General features: G+C 41.3%; 1 protein-coding gene across 1 annotated transcript in view; it reads right to left on the bottom strand.

Moving 5' to 3' along the window:
* Positions 1-20,821, bottom strand: part of Dpysl3 (dihydropyrimidinase like 3) — a 107,077-nt gene that overhangs the window by 16,360 nt on the left and 69,896 nt on the right. Inside the window, exons 2-7 of the mRNA XM_027400834.2 lie at positions 13,854-13,942; positions 10,994-11,178; positions 8,788-8,952; positions 4,538-4,599; positions 3,494-3,574; positions 409-477 (exon numbers count right to left, since the gene is read on the bottom strand). Coding sequence (XP_027256635.1) covers positions 409-477; positions 3,494-3,574; positions 4,538-4,599; positions 8,788-8,952; positions 10,994-11,178; positions 13,854-13,942 — 651 coding nt within the window. The remainder of the gene's footprint in view (positions 1-408; positions 478-3,493; positions 3,575-4,537; positions 4,600-8,787; positions 8,953-10,993; positions 11,179-13,853; positions 13,943-20,821) is intronic.

Here is a 20,821-nt window from a genome sequence, read left to right as displayed (position 1 = left end):
ATTGTCTGTGTTTTCCAAGACTCAAAGCAATATGAGAGAGGGCATAAGAATGCCCCCAGTGTTTATGATGATTAGCAAAGACTTAGACATTCAGCTCTCTTCCTGAAGGCCCATGGAGTGTCCTGCTCCTGAAGGACAGAGGTGAGCATCTCCCATACATTCCTTTCTAGTCAGAAGAGGTCTTTGAGAGAGGTCTTCCAACAATGCCAGCTGATGCTCATCGATTCTATCACCTTCCAGCCAAGTTCATGCCTCCCCTGTATGTGCATGTGGCTCAGGAGATCAGAGCCAAACAGAAACCCTCCAGATGTAAAGTGGATGTCAGGCTAGGACTGTGACAGTTTCAGCTCTCACTTCCATCTTTGCATTTCCCTGTGTGGTCCTTCTACTTTACTAATCGAAACCCACCTCTTCTGGTCTACTCAGAACATGGCCTTCTGGGCCAGTTATCCCCATTTCCAACATCCGGGCCTGCTCCTAAAATAAGAAAACAAGAAAGAGGAGAAAGTTCTTAGATGATTTCAGCCAAGACGTGAGAAAATTACATCTGTATGCTCTGGGCTCTGGGGCACTCAGGGGGGAAAGAATAAAATTTACGTGTTGGACAAATATGTGATTCCACATTTCATTTTTAAAGTTGAATCTTTAAAAAGTTAACTGGCTTAATTTTATTAAAAGGAAGATAGTTAAGAGTGTGCATGTTTTGTCTACATTACCAATAAAATGTCACTCACTCTTTGTCTCTTTCAGAGGCAGTTTCCCTTGCCTTACCAGTAGGCTGATTCAATCTTGAATTTAGCTGTTTGTATTCAATAAAAGGTGTTGACATTTGCTCCAGGCTATGCTGTGGGCTAAGTATCTGAATTAAAGCAGTGCAGTTTACAGTTTAGGGCCAGATCCCCCAGCATGTGGTCACCTGCTGTCTCTATCAGGTTCATCTGGGCTGCTTTATTCCAGGTGCAGATTTCCAATCCAACTGTGGCCTAATGAGAACCTACAATGTCAAGTTCAGATCTCTCATGTTTCAATAACTGCCTCTGGGTTTGTTACTTTAAATCCATGGGTTAGATGAATGGATGCAGAATTCAACCAAACAAAACCACAGCATTCCTTGAGTTACTGTTTAGTAAAATTCCACATATATTATAGCATGACAGAAAGGCATGCTTCTTGTAGAAGACTCTAACTATCCTCACACCTATGAACAGCTTTTCTGAAGAAGCCGGTGGCTGGTGAACACAATCAGGGGTAGCAGAAACCTTAGGCTGCCATTTTCTGCAGTTGCACCCTGAAATTATTAAGGTTAGTTCATAAGAACCTCTGCTCCAGTGACCCCAGCCTAATAACCTGGGAAATCCTGGTAATTCAGCGGAGATGTCAGTTGGGCCAAGGCTATCTCACCTGGTAACTATGAGGCAGAGTTAGCACAAAAGGATTCCTATCAGCTAGAAAGAAACAATTTTGCTGCTAGTAATTCAGATTAAAAGGAGAGATAAAGAAATTGCTTGCAGGTGGTGGTTAAGTTTCATGGTCTCTTTTCCCAGGTGAGCTTGATTATATTTGCAATCACCTAGGAGACTAGATTGGTGAGGCATACCACTGGGTGTGTCTCAGGATTATCTGAGGGTGGACTGAATCATTCCATGGGTGGGCTTGGAACCCAGACAGACTAAAAAGGGAACAAGAAGCTGGGCTTGATGACACATGCCTTTAATCCCAGCACTAGGGATACAGAGGCAGGGGAATCTCTGAATTGGAAACCAGCCTGGTCTACAAAGTGAGTTCCAGGACAACCAAGGGTATACAGAGAAACCCTGACTCAATAAATAAATAAATAAATAAATAAATACAAATGAGGGAGGGAGGGACAGGAAAAATTCAGCATTATATCACATACATAGTAAATTCTCTAAATCTTTCATGGGCTGAGTTTTCTATTGAACCACACCCATTTTTCTTCTGGCCATTCTCATTGAATTCTTGACATATTTTCTTTCAAACTCCAGTAAGAGTCCTCCCTGATGAGGCACATAAGGGCTAAGGTTTACAACTGAATACCCTCTGCCTTATATGACCTCTATCATGGTCATATGCATTAACACAAGGTGCAGCCAGTTCATCAAGCTCTCTTGAAACACACTGCTTCAAAGTGTACAAGACAGCAATGACTTCACTATTCTGGCCACAGCACAGCTGTGGATTTCTCCAATAAGGAAACGGGCCTTGCTTTGCTATGAATCAGGTAGATTAAGTTACCACTCTGGCTGCAAGCGGTCCTCTAGTACTATGTTCTTCAGTCTTCAGTCTGTTGAAATTCCAAGGAGCTTTGTCCTAATATCAGTGAAGGAATGCTGAGCCACATGAAGAAGTAACTTGCCAGCAAGAGTGAAGGCAAGTGGCCGAAATGCAAAGTTTCCTTCTACCGAGCGTCCTTTTTAACTGGGCTGCCATCAAAAGATGCCACCTACATCTTGATTCCACATGCAGTTAAGTGGAACAAAAACATTACTCTCACAGTTTTCTTTCTAGTCTAGTCAGAAGTAACTAAACTCATTTAGGGAAATAAGACCCCAGTAGGCCACTTTCAGACATACCTGTCTTTACAACTAGGTAAATTGGAGGTGCTTTCTCAAAATTAAAAATAAATGGAGAAGAAGACATCAGGTAAACTACTTTAAAAAACCTGTAAATTTAGGAACTTATAATTTATGATGACATAAATCTGAAAACAATTTTTTCTTGTTTGGCGTTTGGTTTTCTGAAGCAGGGTCTCACTATGTAGCCTTGTTTGGCCTGGAACTCACAGTGAACTATTTTGCCTCAGCAGCTGTGTTGGGAGATTAAAGGTGTGCACCACTACCTGATCCCTTGAAGATTAATTGTTTGGTTTTTTTTTTTTTTGGGGGGGGGTGCAGTTTCCAGAAAGAATTTCTCTGTGTAGCTATGACCTCCAACTCAGAGAAATCAGTTGTCTGTCTGTTTCCTGAATGCTGGGATTAAAGGCATGTGCCACCACTGTGTTCCTGAAGATTAATTCTTTAACATATACTGTTTACAGCAGGAAACAACAAGCTCACTATAACCTCTAATGACTGTGAACATTTGATGATCCTCCATCCTCTGCAAGTCTGATGGATGTTGGGATTACAAGCATGGGTCATTTAGCATGAATTTTGGCTTCAGCAAAGTGTTTATGGCAGACCTGAACACTTGGGACATCAAAATATGTTGATGGGATGCAGACCCAAGCACTCTCTCTCTCTCTCTCTCTCTCCTCTCTCTCTCTCTCTCTCTCTCTCTCTCTCTCTCTCTGTCTCTGTCTCTCTCTCTCTGTCTCTCTCTGTCTCTCTCTGTCTTTCTCTCTCTGTCTCTCTCTCTGTCTCTCTCTCTGTCTCTCTCTCTCTCTGTCTCTCTCTCTCTGTCTCTCTCTCTCTCTCTCTCTCTTTCTCTGTTTCTCCTACACACACACACAGGGCTTGCACTGTGATGTTACCTGGGCAATGATATCTCCATTTTCAGCATGAACTTGAGCAATGGCCCCCAGTTCTCCCAGGCAGGTGAAGATTTCATAGAGCTGAAACAGAAATGAACAACCTCATAGTCACATTTAACATAAAGACCCATTGCTAATACCAGAGCTAAAACAATATCTTAAGCCAGAGAGAAATATAGTCTGAAGACATTTTAGTCAGACATGGAGGCAAACGCCTTTAATCCCAGCCCTGGATAGGCAGAGGCAGGTGATTCTCTGTGAGTTTGAGGCCAGCCTAGACTTCAGAATGAGTTCCAGGGATTACACAGAGAAGCCCTGTCTCAAAATTAAATCAAACCAAAACAAAACAAACAAACAAAAAACCAAAGACAATTTAGGAGGTTCTGTCTGTGGCCTTATCTGAATTTACACAGAAAGGACCAATATCTAACAAGCCTTGTCTCTGGGGTCCATCTCTCACAGAGCAATTTCCCACTGAGATAGACATGGTGTCACAATTCTTTACAAGTACTCCATGAGTACTGGGCTGATACAACACTCACTCTTAATCTGAACCTCTTAAGACAGAGAATTTTGCCCTTACTCTCCATCAAGGTAAGAGTGCTAATTTCTCACATTTCCCCTGAATTGTTTCAGAACTATCAAAGTGAACCACACCCATGATTTCCTAGGGGAAGGCCAACTGCTACAATTATGACAGTCAAGCAGTCAGCGATAACAGGAAATGGGCCTGATCTCATGAAGCAGAGAGCTTCACATTTTTACCAGGTTTATGAGAGGTTTGGAGACAAGAGCTTTTCTCTTATTCTTTAAGACAACTGTTGCTAGGAGAAAGTCAAGCTCTACTCTGCTTCTCCAGGGGTAGCTAGCCCCTTAACTCCTTTAAAATGCAGTGGGGATTGCAAGGGATTCAATAGGCAGCCTGACATAGTAGCCTTCCACTGTAACCACAGTGACTCATGTTCCAAGGGCCAAGGTTAACAGCAACAATAGGAAACCCATGTGTGCAGACAATCCAAACAACACAGCCAGATGGGTTGTTACCTCTGTGTTGGACACTTGATATAAATCCTTGTAAGCCATATAAACCATGAATGAGTTAACACCTGCAAGACAAAGAAAGGAAGGAAATCAGGAAAAAGGCAACATTAATTATCACCACCACCTTCTCATCTCTATCACCCCAGGGTCCCTGACTCAAGAGCCTGCCCAATAGAATGTAGACATTCTTAATGCCCCATCTTATCATGTTTTCTGTTGCCTGTAAATCCATAGTTGGTTAAGTGTTTTACACACACACACACACACACACACACACACACACACACACACACACACACGTTGTCTTCTTCTGTATCCTTTGCTAACCCCAATTCTCTGCAGTACAGTTCAGAAGATTGATAACATTTACACTCTTCAAGGAAGCAGACACCAGAGAAATCATGATAGCACACCAGTTGTTCCCACATGCTAGGTGTTGCAACACTTGGATGCAAGGGGTTGCAACACTTGGATGCACCATGTACTGCAATGAGCTGGGAATGCTTCACTTCTGGGCTTTAGTTTCCTTCCCTGAAACTAGAATAATAACTTCCACCTCAGAAGGTAGCTGTTCACCACTGAAGGTAGCAACACTTTAAAGGCTTTTAGTCCCTGGGGAGCAAGTATTTGGTCTCCATGGGGATGGATTGATTTCAGTATTTGCTGAATGTCTAGTATATACTAGGTGGGAGGGGGATGTGCCTAAGAGAAAGATGAAAAGAAAACTAACTTTAAAAACTTCTTCTGAGTCAGGTCTGGTGAGGGGACAAGCATTTAATCCTGGAACTGGGGAAGCAGAGGCAGGATTGCTATGAATTTTTCTGTCTATCCTTAGTTGCACCTTATAAATTTTGGAGTGGGCTGGACTATATTAAAAATATCAGGGCAACCAATAGGGCCCTGTTTCAAAAGAAAAGAAAACCCAAATCCTATATCCCCCACCTATACTAATTTGCTTGTAAGATATAACACGTATACATATATCATGTATATAGCATGTAAGGTATATACTTACATGATGTATTTTCTGTTCCTGAAATTATACTTTTAAATACACATGCATAGTACAGAGAAAATATGCATATTTTTTGTAAGTATACTATTTACTCTCCATTCTTTGTAACTCATTTAAAGAAAAAACGATGTGGTAGTGATACAAGCCTTTAATATCAGTATTTGGGAGACAAAGGTAGGTTGGTCTCTGAGTACAAGGACAGCTGTTCTACAGAGTGAGTTCCAGGGCAGCCAAAACTACACAGAGAAACCTGTCTAGGGATCGAGACACACACACACACACACACACACACACACACACACACACACACACACACACAGAGAGAGAGAGAGAGAGAGAGAGAGAGAGAGAGAGAATAATAAATAGGTTAAATTATTTGAATGCTTGGCCATTAGGGAATAGGGATACTTGACAGAGATTAAGGTGGTCTTGTGGGAGTAGGTGTAGCCTTGGAGGATATGTATCACTGGGGGTGTGGTTTGGAGTTTCAATACTCAAGCCAGGCCCAATGTCTCTCTCTCACTGATGCCAGCTGATCTGGATGTAGAATTCTCAGCTACTTCTTGGGCACCAGGTCTGTCTGTATGTTGCCATGACTCACACCATGGTGAAGATGGTATGTGAAAGGTTCAGGCATTAATGCTTGCCTGCTGTACTTATTTAAGAGAGAACCCCCCCCTGACAATGGGTCACTCATTACACATTAGGGACCTGCGTAAGGGCTCTGCACAAGTGTGAAAGCCTCAGTGCACATGCTCAACTTTCCTTTCAAAGCCCTGTCCCTCTCTCTGTTTTGGTGGTTGAGCACCAATTCACTTTTGTCTCTCTCTCTCTGTTTCCGGTGGTCGACCACTAATTCTTCTCTCTTACCCTCTGCCTGCCACGATTAACACCCTACCTTTTTAATAATAAGTAAAGGTGGGAATGAAAGGTTCAGGCACTACACTGGCCTGGCACTGTTACCTGGTAGTATCCACTCAGGCAGTACTCTGGTCAGCCCAGGGTTCCATGGGAACTAAGTCTGCAAGCAGGTGTAAAGGACTCCCTTAAAAGACAGCCCCTGCCCACTTATGCTCTCTCTCTTCTCTTACACACTTTTTGCTCTCTTCATCTACTCTCACACTCTCTTCTCTGTGTTCTTTTTCTTCTCTTATGCACTTCTCTCTCTTCTCTTCCTCTCTACCCTGCTTTCCCCTTCCACTGCTGGAATAAAACTCTATGGTTAATGTATCTCTTTTTCAAGTCTCATCTTGTGCCTCCTTATATTTTTAAACTTAAACATGATCACAGCAGTGTGAACCTCAGAGAAACTTGAGCCAGTCTCAATTAAATGTTTTCCAAGCATTGTCTTGGTCATGGTGTCTTTATAGCAATAGAGCACTGACACACAGTTTACTCTTCCCCATAACATTATCTAAATTTCAAATGCAGAAATAAAAATAAACACAAAACCTGGCCTCAGTGAACTAACAAAGAGAATGGGGATGAGATAGCAATTTGTGCCTTGTACTTAAATACCTAAGTCATCAGCATTATAGGAAAAGATCTATTGATGTTCACCCAAAATAAATAGGTAGGTGGGATGGTAGACCAGAAAGTCATTTTGAGGAAAGGAAAATAATTTTGGTTTAACCATTAGGGTCAGCTTAGCCCACAGTCTCCCCAGCCTAAAGTGGATTATAGCTCAAGAATGTCCCTACTCAGTGTGGGTCAGCTCAGGACAGCTCTCCACAAAATTCAGCTTTCCAAAAGCCTCTAAGTCATCCTTGGAATGACCCAGGCCCTGTGTGCTGGTTAAAGCACTAAATTTTCTACTGACAGGCAACACAAAGAGGGAGGGGCTGGGTGCATGTTTTGTATTACCTAGGGTTGGGCAGGATTTATGGGGTGCAGCAAGAGATAGAAAAAGGCATCACCCCTCCACATAGACACATGATGTTCTCCTGAAGTCCCTTCCCTTTGACCAGACAGGTCATGGGCTTTAAGCATCCACTCTGCTGCCTTTGGTTAGATGGCTTCCTTTTGCACTAGGCCTTAGCTTATCCATTTCTGAGTTCCCAGATCCCCTTACAAAGCTAAGCACAGGGTATATATTTGCATATGTATATGTGATCCTGTGGGCGATGAATGTCTGATGATCAGAACATAGGAAGAAACTGAAAGCAAAAGAGTCTAGGATGATAATGGAATCCAACTCATCTTTTCAGGAGAGGACCCCTCCAACAATATTCACAGAGAGAGGGGAGGGCGGAGAGACAGACAGAGGCAGAGACAGAGAAGCAGGCAGAGTACAGAAAGGTATTTTCACTCCTAGCTAGAGATTCAATGTATCCTTTTCCTGGCATGTCTTAGCCATTCTTGAGGATGCCATTATTATATATTATTAACAGTTTGGTCTTGAGTAAAACTTATAGAGGCTAGAAATCCTTTATCTCAGGTTTATTATCAATGTGACTTCTGGGAGGATTGTCACTTTACCTCAGTTTCTACCTGTGCAAAACTGGCAATAATGTGTTGTGCTGGTTTGTTTTAAGTCAACTTGATTGAAGCTACAGGCATTTTGGAACAGGGAACCTCAGCTGAGAAAATGCCCCTACTGTTGGGCAAGCCTATGCTGCATTTTCTTGATTTACTATGATTGATGTGGGAGGACCCAGCTAACTGTGGACAGTGTCATCCCTAGGCTGGTGGTCCAAGTTGCTGTAAGTAGGCAGGCTGAGCAAGCCAGGAGGATCAAGCCAGTTAGAGGCTCTTCTTTCAGCAGTGTACTTCAGTTCCTATCTCCAGGTTTCTACCCTGTTTTAGTTCCTGTCATGACTTCCTTCAATAAAGAACTACCAGCTGTAAAATGAAATAAACCCTTTCCTTCCCTAGTTGTACTTTGCCATGATGCTTAATCAAAGCAATGGAAACCTAACTAAGCCATTTATGGAGGTGAAATGCATCAAGGATAGATCCTCTTTGTACTAAATGTCATCCTGGGCAGTTACTCAGACCCTCTGCTTTTCCAGCTGCACAATGCCTAACACTATTTATCCCATGAGGTTCCTGTAAAAAAAAAAAAAAAAAAAAAAAAACTTGCATAAATGTAAAGTGCCTGGAACAAAGTAGAATCCCCACATTAAGCACTTGTGCTTATGGTTCCAGTCTCTAAAATAGGGGAGTGACTCACTTGAGTGGGACACTGAGAAAGGCAGACATGGCAACCAAGAGACAGGAAGCTCAATGCTTTGCTCACCTTTGTCTTTGCTGAGGTTTTGCACTTCCTGCTTTACACTGTCATTCCAGTGGGTGATGTCCACATGCAAAGCATAGTCACAGCAGCTCTTCCCATCAGCCCACTCACGCCACTTTTCATAGGCCTCGGTCAGGCTAGACTCAGGTTCAGGTACCACGTGGTCAACTGAAAGATGAGGGCCAGATGAGTGACTCAGAACAGTTTCATTCTTCCCCGAGTCCTGCAAGTCTTTCTGTTTAGCTATGGCTATACAACCTCTGGGTGTTGGTGCTTTTAAAGATACTAGTGCTTTAAATATCTAACTCCAGGACTTGGGATTAATTATTACCTTTCTGAAACTTCAGTTTTCTCTTCTTAAAATGTGTTTTAAGTAGACAGGGGAATAGGTTATGACAGTAGTTTCCTTCTGAGTTTGTTACATGATTAAGTGATAAAATACATATAAGGTGCTATGTATGTTAGGTCTTGATGAGTAGCTGCTATTTATGAATCCTGAGGTCGAGTCACTATTATTGACAAAGTTGTGTTCTCTTCCCCGGATAGAAGAAGTTCTAGGTGTATGACAGGCACTAGTGGCCAAATTTAACAAGAATTAGTTTCTCTGAGTTCAAATTCATTTGAACCATGGATGGTACAGATTTTCAAATAATTGCTGCTAGCATAGCAAGGGTTAGGAAAAAGCTCCACTCTCATCAATGCCCCACAGGCAGCTGAGGTAAAATATGAAATTGGTTCAACTATGACATTGAAATATGTAACAAAAGTCTGGACATTTTATCAGACCTGATGCAGGAATTATCCTCATGCCTAAAACTCAGACCTCATACAATTGTAGCTGTTAGCAACATGTTGTTTCTAGGGTGTTTGATAATTCAGTTATGGAAATGGAAAACTGTAAGCAACTGAAGTTGAAAAAAATGGAGAAGTTTAGTTAAAAACATAGAGAAACTTTCTCAGGATGACAAAAGACATCACATCTATTTTAAAACCTGTGGTAGAATATGAAGAAAGAGAAGAAAGACATTCACGATCTATGACTTCATAAAAAATGGTAGCTTAAAATATGGTATATATATTACAATCCTCTTGTTAAATTGGAAACTGCACAATAGCAACTCTTTACAGTGAAGTAGGGTTACATACATGCTTTGATTTGTGTACGTTAGTGTTTCTAAGTTGTACATGAAAGGCAAGAAGGCATCTATGGCTCCTTGTATGCTTTATTCCTCACCTAGATCTCAGATTTTCCCTCTGCCACTTCACTAATGTAGAAGACCAAGCATAAGGAACATGACAGGCATGTAGAACAGGCCCTTTCCTGGCCCAGATGGCAGGCAGCCGAGCCAAAGCCAAGGTCACACATTTCCTCTGTCAATGGAGTCTAAGTGCACTGATGGAAAGCAAATGTATTCAGCTACATTACTAATGTCTTCAAGAACACTAGAGCTTTCCTGGATAGACAGCTGCTGAGAAGTCAGCTTACTCCCTTCCATCAGCTGGGAGGAGGGCTCAGGACTCCCTGGACTGCACCTTTTATGGCCTTGCTGCAATTTTTCTGGGCTTCTAAACCTAGCTAAAGTTGACTGCTGCTAATAGTTGAATCGAAAGGAAGGTCAAGACAAACTGTAATTCTGGCTCAGGGTGCTCTATGCCTGTGGGTAGAGGAAAATGATGTTAAGTAAACAGTGCTCTGTCTCCCACATTTGAGGCTAGCTCTGGGCCAGTACCCAATTCATTGAGATTCCATGGGACAGGAAAGGCTGCCTGGAATGCTATCAGTTCACTAATCCAATGGCATGGCATTTCCCAAGTCTCCCTAGAATTAGTAGTTACCAGAAGCAAAGCAAAAATAAAGGAAACCACTCACAGCTTTCCTAATCTTAAAGATACAAATTGGCCAAAATACAACAATGACCCAATAGTACTAAGTCCACCGAGGACAACTAATCCCCAAAGAGCTGTCAGTCTTAATGATCGTTCTTGGTAACTTGTCTTTTTCTCAGTTGCTTTAATGGTCATGAGGTTCATGGATGGTCTTTGTGTAATTACAGGGAGCTGACAGTTTTCCTAAGAGTAACCACCCCCAGGAACATAAATTCACAAACCAAACTGAGAGATGTGTGTCTGTGTCAGTATTGTCAGAGACCAGGCATTTGGCAAACACACAGCTCTGGGAATCCAGAATACGTCTAGTCTGGGGACTTACTGATCATGGTGGTGCCACCCGCTAAGGCAGCCTTAGTCCCTTGGAAGAAATCATCCACTGTGGTCATTCCCTTGTAAGGCATCTGGAAGTGTGTGTGTACGTCAATGCCTCCAGGAATCACCATCTTCCCATTGGCTTCGATGGTCTTCACACCTCCGGGGACAATCAGATTGTCTCCAATTTGCCTGATGAGACAGTGGAACAACTGGCAATTAAAAGGAGTGACTCTCAAAACAAGCGTAAGATGAAAGGATTTTAGACATTGGGGTCTTCAAAGTCACAAGTCCAGTAGTCGTTAAATAAAGCTAGATAGCTGTGTATATAAAACTACTTTTGTTGACACAAAATTATCTGCATGGGCCTTTTGTACTGAAATCCATGGACTTCCATTTTCTAGAGTACAGCACATGACTAATACTTTTATGTAACTTTTTTCATTATTTCACTTTGCTCTTTTTTTTTTTTTTTAAGGGTGTGGGGTGACACTGGGAAAACTATGAAGAATGAAAAACACATGACTGTTAGGAGCAACAGAAGAAGAAAACCTCAGTACAGCAACAGGTATGGGAGCTTAGTCATTCCTAAGCAGGTTTTTTCTGTGCCCTAGTGAAACATCTCTGCCCCAATCATTCCCCTTCTTTTCCTTATTCGACCCTCCCCGGGTGAGCCAATGGTGCCTCATGGCAGATTCACAAGGTAAGAGTCAAACATGACGATCTCACCTACACCAACTGCCTTTGCACTGTCAGTATCTCTATGATGTCACATGTAGGTTCTCTTTGTGGCTCTGTGATGTCAACTGAAAGGTCTTTCCTGTGGCTCTGTGATGTCACCAGAAATATCTTGCCTGTGGCTCTGTGATTATACCAATAGTGTCTTTCCAATGGCTCTGTGATGTCTCAGCAGAGACTTCAAACTATGGAAGATGCTTATGACACTCTCCCTAAGACACAGTGTGACCCAGGAAGCTTTAGAGCATTCCATGAAGGAATGGGGGTGGGGAGCAAGGCAGGGGGAGTAGCTCAATGAATGTGCCAAAGGTGCATCTCACAAGGGATGTATATTTATCCTTCACAATGCTGCTTGCAGATCAATGCTTGCAACATTGCTTGATTTTATATCTTTGATCTAGGCATCTGGTTAAGTTTGTCACCATGGTATACCTACTTTGGGTACATGTGTAACCCACTATTTGTGGTATGAGTATTTTCCCTTCTGTACATAGACAAAAAGGTAGTAAAATAATCCATCACTGACCAACAAACTAGGTTCACAGCTAATGTATTCCTGACATGTCTAAGAGTTCAACTCCACTGCATCACAATGGGGCCATTCCAGGGCCACCACAATTCAAAACACACTGTGGAAAAAAATGCAGCCTCTGATTGTAATTCTATGTTAGTCCAGATATTACCCAGTTCTGCTATTCTTCATCTTAATTCTCACTCCAGGAGAAACTGAGAACCAAGAGAATGGATGGACTCGTGTGGTGTGTATTTATATGTTTATATACACTTGTTTCACTTGTTTTATACAACTAACATAATACCTACTTTCCTCCAATACACTAATTAAGACCACAGCGATCTCTAAAATCTCAGCTTTCATCTCCTCATTTAAGCATTCTTCTTATGGTAACCAAGCCTACCCTGTGTAGGTGTGCTTCAGATGTAGACTACCTGGATCCACAGTCTTGGCTGCCCCAGTTACTAGACACAGCCAAGTTATTATTTAATCTCACCATGACCTAATTTTTTTGACTGTAAAACTGTAATATCTCTGGGCTGGAGAGATGGCTCAGCAGTTAAGAGCACTGGCTATTCTTCCAGAGGTCCTGAGATCAATTCCCAGCAACCACATGGTGGCTCACAACCACCTTGAATGAGATCTGGTGCCCTCTGCTGGCATGCAGGCACAAGACTATATACACAAAAATAAATAAAATCTTTTTTTAAAAATGTAATAGCTCCTCATTGGAGTTGTATAGATTAAAAGTTAATCTTCGCTAAGTCCACAAAAATACTATTAAACACATTAGGGATTAATAAACATAAGCCATTGTGATTAAAAATTGCTCACTCTGAATTTCATCTAGCCTGTTATTCAGTACTTGATATTGCTATTACCTGATAATGTTGGATCCTTACTATATATTAAGATACCTCAATTTTCCTCAAAGATTCTAAGGTCCCCAAGGACTGGGGATGCTGATTGGAGCATGCAAAATGCCTACCTTAGAATGTGACAAAGCAGTGTCCAGTACCTTACACAAATACTTTGCTGATAGCAAATACTCCTGTTAACAGAATGAACTGGATATTCTAGACATATATAACATCGTATTAATATGGTGGTGTACCTTGCTGTTTGTGATATAATATCATATTAGTCAAACCCTGTTTTGAAATTCACCATTTAAAAAACTGATACATGAATATTATCTGCTTATGCTTCTTCAGTAGCAAATCATCCTATAAAGAAATTGTAGATTCCTGATGAATGTATTTGGAAAACATGCCTGAAATGTATGTTCTATTTTTACCATGCCCTTCTAAGCCTTACCACCATTTTTCAAGTTTGTTTTTAAGTATTTAATCTAAATCCTTACCTGTTAAAATAAATCTGTGTATATTCTGATTTCACATTGGGATCTATAACATAATGACATTTTTAGGATGCTGTCACTCACGAATACTTATCAGTTTCCATAAGGACAGTGGTCACATCATCCAATCTAATACAATTTGTACAAAGGGGCCTGGAGAATGATTCTTTTGAGAAAATTCAGTGTTTTCACTTTATGAAATTAAAGCTCCTTAAGCAGAGAGGAAGTAGAGAAGTAGAATGTTTCATGACATACTTTATTAAGCCATCCTCCATGTAAATATCAGCATAGAAGGACTGGTCATCGTTGACGATTCTCCCACCCTTGATTAGAAGACGGTCACTCTGGAAAAGAAGGAAGACATGAGTTACTGTCACAGTACCTAGGGGAAGAGTGTGTTGCCAAGGTATTCCCAACTTTTTCTTATAGACAGCTAGCAAGAACATCCTTGGTAAATGACTTCTGAGTGATTAGTGCACTACACATTTGAAAGTGATGCATTTGTTAGGGATCCAGTTCTAAATCCAATTATTCCAGTGTGTCACTTCCTGCATCTGAAAGCTGCCATTGTCATAACTTTTAGAAGTATACATACATATTACCTGTATTGTCGTAATGAAGCACTCACAGTTAATGTGACTTGACAATTATGTTAGATCACAAAGTTGTAAAATTTAAGAGAACCATTGCCAGGAAGAAGACAAAAATTGTATTTACTTATTTAACTTGGGAGGGGGGAGAAATTATGTATAATTTAGATTTGCTTCATTATATTCAGTATTTCTTACATTCTTTTAACCCATTTCATTTGTTTTCCATTTTAATATCCGTGATACATAGTATTGAGTTTCAAAAGGACATTTTTCATACAACTGCATGATGCACTTTGACTGTGAATGAATGCACTCCCTTCTTGCTTTAATCATGAGAAAAATAAAGTCTTTTAAAAGCTACAACTTAGATGAAATTTAAGAGTGATCCAGCATGGAACAATGAAAATATGCTCTATGGTTGGCCACAAAATACATATATATGTTCTGTACATCAGAGGAACATCAAGCCAATGTCAGTACTGCAGATAATAGAGTGAATGAATGGATACGGACTACAAGGTTATGAATGGAGATGGAGTACAAAGTTATGAATGGAGCACAAGTTTGTGAGCTGTGCCTTTGTTGAGCCATGGACAAGCACCAAATATCAGCAAAGGTGCACCTGCTCTCTGAGCCGCCTTCCTTGATGTTCCACACAAGAACAGCAGGAGTGGACCCATGTAGAATCAACACCACTGAGAGCACATCACTGGACATTCTTCAAATGGTATTAGATAAACCCTTTCTGACTTAATGATGAGTAATCCAAACAGAGTCCCAAAACAAATGCTAGATCTGTTGTAGGTTTCAGGAGGGAAGGAGCAGGGCCCCTGATCTATGGGTTATAAGAGGTGCTGTTTATTGCTAATTTTTATCATTAGTTTTTATTATGCAGAGCAGAAATATGAAAAGTTGAACTAACATCACAAAAATATACTTTCCTTGGGGGTTCTTCTGCTTGCTCTGCTTTTCCCCACAACAACCTCTTGACTCATTTTATTACCATGTACAAGGGTTACATTATAAAGGGAAGCCTAGGCAAACTATTTGACACTAACAATTTGAAAGCAACTATTGAGATTGATACCAAGGGATGAAAAAGCTATAAAGAACGAACTACTGGTCATCCCCAAACCAGGTTAAACCAATTATCTTTGTACACACAAAACAATACATGTTATGAACTCATAGGTCTGCCTCACAGATACACTTGTGATAGGACCAAAACCCAACACAATGAACAAACCATACATCTGTGATAGCTATCTTCAACAAAGCATATATGAGTTGTAGGTTCTTATTTTCTATTCCTGGCACTTAGGTATCTAAGTATCCATAGGCTAGTTATTAATGTCCAATCTTTGTCATATAATGATAAACATGAAGAATTAGGATATTTCCAGAGCTTTCTGGGATAACCTGGAAGGTATTTGTGGTTTGAAAAATTATAGGTTCAGATATTTGAACACTTGGTTCCCAGTTGGTGGTGCTATCTGGAAATATGGTATAGCCTTGCTAGAGGAAGTATGTCACTGGGGGTGGGATTTCAGAGTTTATAGCCTTGCCTTACTTCCACTTTGTTCTTTCTGCTTTGTTTTTGCTATTGAAGATGTGATCTCTCAGCTTCTTGTTCTGCTGCCTGCTGTCATGCCTCTTCCACCATTATGGTGCAATGGTAAGCCTAAATATACTCTTTCTTCCATAAGTTGCCTTTGATAGGGGCATTTTATTACAGCAACAGAAAAATAACTACTTCAGTGTCTATAATCAAATGGAGTCTGTCATCAGCTGGATTGATTATGGTGGACTACTCAGCCACCAAAGGCTAAGTACCTCAGTGTCTTGCAGGCCAAGGTGGTTTGAGTGGCCTGCTGGTTGTGTTCCTACTACTACTATGAGAGTTCCACGGATCACTTCCATAGGTGTGCTATCTTAGGTTAGGATTAACCCTTTCAGAGACTCCATGGTTTGTTTTTGTTTCTCCATTAGCACAGAGTGGATATAAATAATACCTATTTTGCCTCCTCTGTCTATTGTCAGAAAGGGGAATGACAGAGGAGAGGGGAACATAGCACATATCATAGTATATCTATTCTCAGTCCTATTTATTCTTTTACTATTGTGTTTGTGTTACTTCCTCTAAAAGCCTTTTGGAGTACCATATGTTCAAGACACATTCAAGTTCCTGTTTTCTAAATAGGGAGCTACAGAAAGTAGTGTTTTCCTCTAAGCAATAAGAGTAAGGCAGTTATAGGTGCAAGCAAATTGAGGGCTCTTGGCACCACATTGATCCTTCACCACAAGGTACTGTACCAAAAATAGTCACATCTTGTTACCAGGGGCAGGACGCTCTTCTCTGATACTGAAACTAACTGTTGTGATGTTTAAAGTGTAGGCCAGTTCTCTGTGGTAGGTAACTTTAGGAATCCATTAACTTCCAGCCTTTGCTTATAAATCAGTGCATTAGACCTGCCCCTTATGGCCCAAAAGTGTTAGTGTAGTTTATCAAGGGAATTGATTTATGATGTAGGGTAGCAAAGGCTTGCAAAGTGTGGTAAAAGTCTAGCCTTTCCCTTCATTGGGGTATAATAATGATGAGAGAAACTAAAAATTGTAAGTTTGTGAAATTGACAATGGGAGAAGATAGCAAGGGAGGGGAAGGAGAAAAAAATATAAAACAAACCTTTTAAGATGCCAAGAACAGGAATGAGTGGATTGATTGCTAATTCAAATCAGGATAGAGAAAGAAATGGTAAAATCTGGCCCACAAGCCTAATGGACTTGTTTGGCATTTTAGCTTTCTCCTCTAGTCTTTAATATAAAGATGTTAATTTACACCTCCATCTGAGGCAACAAAGATATATCCAGGTGAAGCCAGAGTCTTCCACAGACCTCTTTCCAGTCATTGGAAGCCAGAGAGTAGTACTTAACTCCTGTGCATTCTGTACTCTGCAGGTACCCTGGCTGTTCAGGATCAACACTGCAGTCCCAAGAAGAGGAAAGGACCACATAAGAAGGATGACACCTTTTCCAAAATCAAGTCTCTTGTGATCTGGACTCAAATCACAAAGAACAGACTCCAATCTTTTGTGAAGATTCACTATCCTTTTTATGGTGTGGATGAAGGCACAGGTGTTTATTTTAAATAAATTCCCATCTGGCCAATTAGATAAACATTCTGACCCTTAAGAGTAGATCAGGATGGGTAAACAAGACAGATGAAATCTTGTTGATGTTCTTTGCCAAAGTAGCATCATTCAGAACAGAGAGAGAAAGCCTGGGTCTCTAAGATAGTCCTGTTGACTCCTGGGGGATAGGTGGGGCAGATTTGGGGATGGGTGGAGCACAGTGGGGTTGGGTGGGGCAGAGTGTGGGATTCAGGAAAAGGTACCAGTGAGGTTCTAGGCATTCAGAGTCCTCAGCCTGCTTCTGAGTGAACACAGTTCTTTGTGAGAGGCTTAACACTCCCTGGATTCGGACAAGTGACTTTACCTTTCTGGATCCCAGGCACTTTGTACAATAAGCAAAATAATGTCATTTCTTAGGGTTCTGATGAGGATTTGGGGGTATACATGTAAAGCACTGAACTCTGTGTGAACACCAAGTTCTCAGTGAATGTGAGCAATTATTAGTATTTTCATTCACACTGCAAAGTTCCTGTCATAAAAAAGAATTGAACAAACACTTTGTTAGTCAAAATATAACAGACCTTTCCATAAAGAGAATTTCAGAATCCCTAGACCCCAGCCTGCCCTCAGCATCTATTCTGAGTTCCTACCAAGGTCAGCCAAGGCTTCTCCTCCTAAACCCACCCCAAACAGGGCAAGTTCCCAAGGGCCTTCCAGGTTATTCTTCCTCTGCAAATAGTTCCTCATGAGAAGGTAGCAATCTACTTTCTTCCAGCAGGAACTGAGAGTGAGGCTTCATAACTGCCCCACGCCCAAGCTCTTCACCCAGCAAATGGATCTGTTTCCAGGACCCTGGATGACAATCATGACTTAGAGACAGAGAGAGAAATCTCCAAATTAAGACAGACTCTCATGAGCAATGCAGGTTCTTAGGTCTGAGTCCTCCATGAGTTAGGGCACAGTTTGACAAGGCAACCCATCCCAAACTCCTGAACTGGTACCAATACACTTCTCAAATCCACTTTCGTCCTCTTGTCATCTAAGAACACAGAGGACCACGGAGGCTTGCTGGATGCAAATTCGAGACTCCTTTCAAGTTTCAGCCCCCTATGTAGAATACACAATGCATGGCAAGCACAGTTTTCATTTTTATCAACTTGGATTTGTCCATGGATGGATGAAAATGGGAGAAGAAAAAGGGTGCAGTAGGCAGTAGCTAGCATCGGTGTGAAGCAGGCATGGTGGCTGCTCAGCCATGTGGACTAGAACATCAAAGGCAGGCAAGTGCATTCTTCTCTTACCAGAATTACACCTTAACCATTTTAAAGATGTCATTATCACAGGCCTTGATGAGTGATGGAGTCTGTCCTGGGTCACAATGGACAGGGGAATGAACTATAGATGGCTCTTTAATCCTAGCTCCCTGATAACAGTCAATCTTTTACAGGAGTCCAGACATGGATAAGCTCAAGTGGATGGTCAGGCAGGGTAAAGGAACACAGAGGGGAAGGACAGGAGGAGCCAGGAGAAATTCCCATTCTTGTAGGTCAGCCGGATCTATAAAGGTCAGACTAGTCATGTACACACCTCCTTCATGACACTTGACAAATCCCGTTCAAACTATGCTTTTATCTACTTAACATTATCCTTAAATAGTGCCTTTAAAGGGTAGACACTGTCCTATTACAATACATTCAAAGCCCCAAGGAGTGAGCCTAGGGATATATGCAATTAAAACACTACAGTACCATCTATAATCTGCTGCCTTGAAGAAAGTAAAAAAAAAAAAAAAAGATGACCTCAGTTGACTGTGTCACGTCAAAGATTGTTAAGAGTAAGGAAACTGTTAAAAAGAGACTAGTGCCAGATTGAGACTTATATCCCTTGGTCTAAAAAGGACCTGCTGTAACAACAAGAATTCCAACCTTGGAGTTGGCAAGAAGGTTCTGACGGTAAAAAGCAATTGCCACCAAGCCTGGAATCCTGAATTTAATCCACATAGTGGATGGAGGACTGACTCCCCAAAATTATACTCTGACCTCTATATGCATATGACCTTTCCCCACAACATACCCCCAAACATATACAAATGCATGAAGAAATAAATGTATTCTTAAATTTTTACTTATTTAGTTATTCTCTATTTTGTTTTGTTTTTTCGAAACAAGGTCTCTCTACATAACCCTGGCCATCCTAGAACTCACTACCCAGACCAGGCTTGCCTCAAACTCAGAGACCTGCCTGTCTCTGACACCTAAGTGCTAAGATTAAAAGCTGGCACTGCCTGGTAATTAATGAATATATATCTGCACTGAAACACAGACCAGCCTAACACAGGTCTACACAAACCAAAATGTACTGATAAGAATATGCATTAACATAGGCAAGCAAGAGCAGGGCCAAAAGTAGAATGGCAGGGACTTCTCAGATGTTAGGCAGCTCTTTAGAGAGAGATTACTGGAGCTAATCTTAAGAGTCAGAAACTTGAGGGGACAGGGTAGGGGGCAGAGTAGAGAATAAGTATAATTTTTCAGTAAATAGGTATTTCAAGTCAGAGAGAAAGGGGTAACATGGCATAGCCTTCATAGGGTATTTGGTGGGGGAAATTGGAATAGTTGCTCTCTGGACACACATAAGAACAAACTGCACTTTACAGAGCTGCACAGAAGTCAGGGAGCTGGGAAGCAAGGGCTGACTTTGCATCCTGGCCTCTGTGTCAGTGTGTGACTTCAGCCAAGGGATTTAATCTGTCCCTGAGCCTCAGCCCGTTTGCTAGGTGAAGGCACATTCATGTCTACAGAGCACAGATTAGAATGCTTATCTCATGGGCAACCATTAGGACTAAAGGCATAATGGAGGGTTGGGCATGGCTGGGCTGCAGGTGGAAGCTTTACAAATAAGAATACAGTTTCTATGTTATGACTTCCACACTCCTACTTTTATGATATAGACACCAATCAAAGCTGTGCTGGCTACTTTACTGTCCACTTGACACAATCTGGTGTCATCTGGGAGGAGGGATCTTTAGTTGAGAAAATGCCTCCATCAGATTGGCCCATGGAACATTTTTTTAAAAATTAATGATTGGTGTAGAAGGGTACATTTCACAGTGGGAGCTGCCACCCCTGAAATGGTGATCCTGGGAGGTATAACAAATACTGCTAAACTTGAGCCTCAAGGAACAGCAACTCAGAAAGCAGCTTTCCTCCATGGCTTCTGCTTCAGTTGTTGCCTCCAGGTTGGTGCTTCAATTACTGCCCTGACTTCCCTCAATGATAGACTAGAATGTGGAAGTGTAAATTAACCCTTTCCATGACAAGATGCTTTTTGTCACGGTGTTTATTACAGAAATAGTAAACAAACTAGGACAAAAGCCAAACCCACTCAAAGTTTGCCCAAAGATAAATTAACTATTTTTAGTAAACCAAACCCTCTAAGAAGCACGATGCTCTTGGAGTATACTGTAAAATCCAGGAAGGACCAAAGAATAATAGTTAGAACT

The sequence above is a fragment of the Cricetulus griseus genome, chromosome 2 (genome assembly GCF_003668045.3).
Source record: "Cricetulus griseus strain 17A/GY chromosome 2, alternate assembly CriGri-PICRH-1.0, whole genome shotgun sequence".
Taxonomy (NCBI): domain Eukaryota; kingdom Metazoa; phylum Chordata; class Mammalia; order Rodentia; family Cricetidae; genus Cricetulus; species Cricetulus griseus.
Note: the sequence above shows the minus strand (reverse complement) of the source record. Positions and strands in the feature narration are given on the sequence as shown.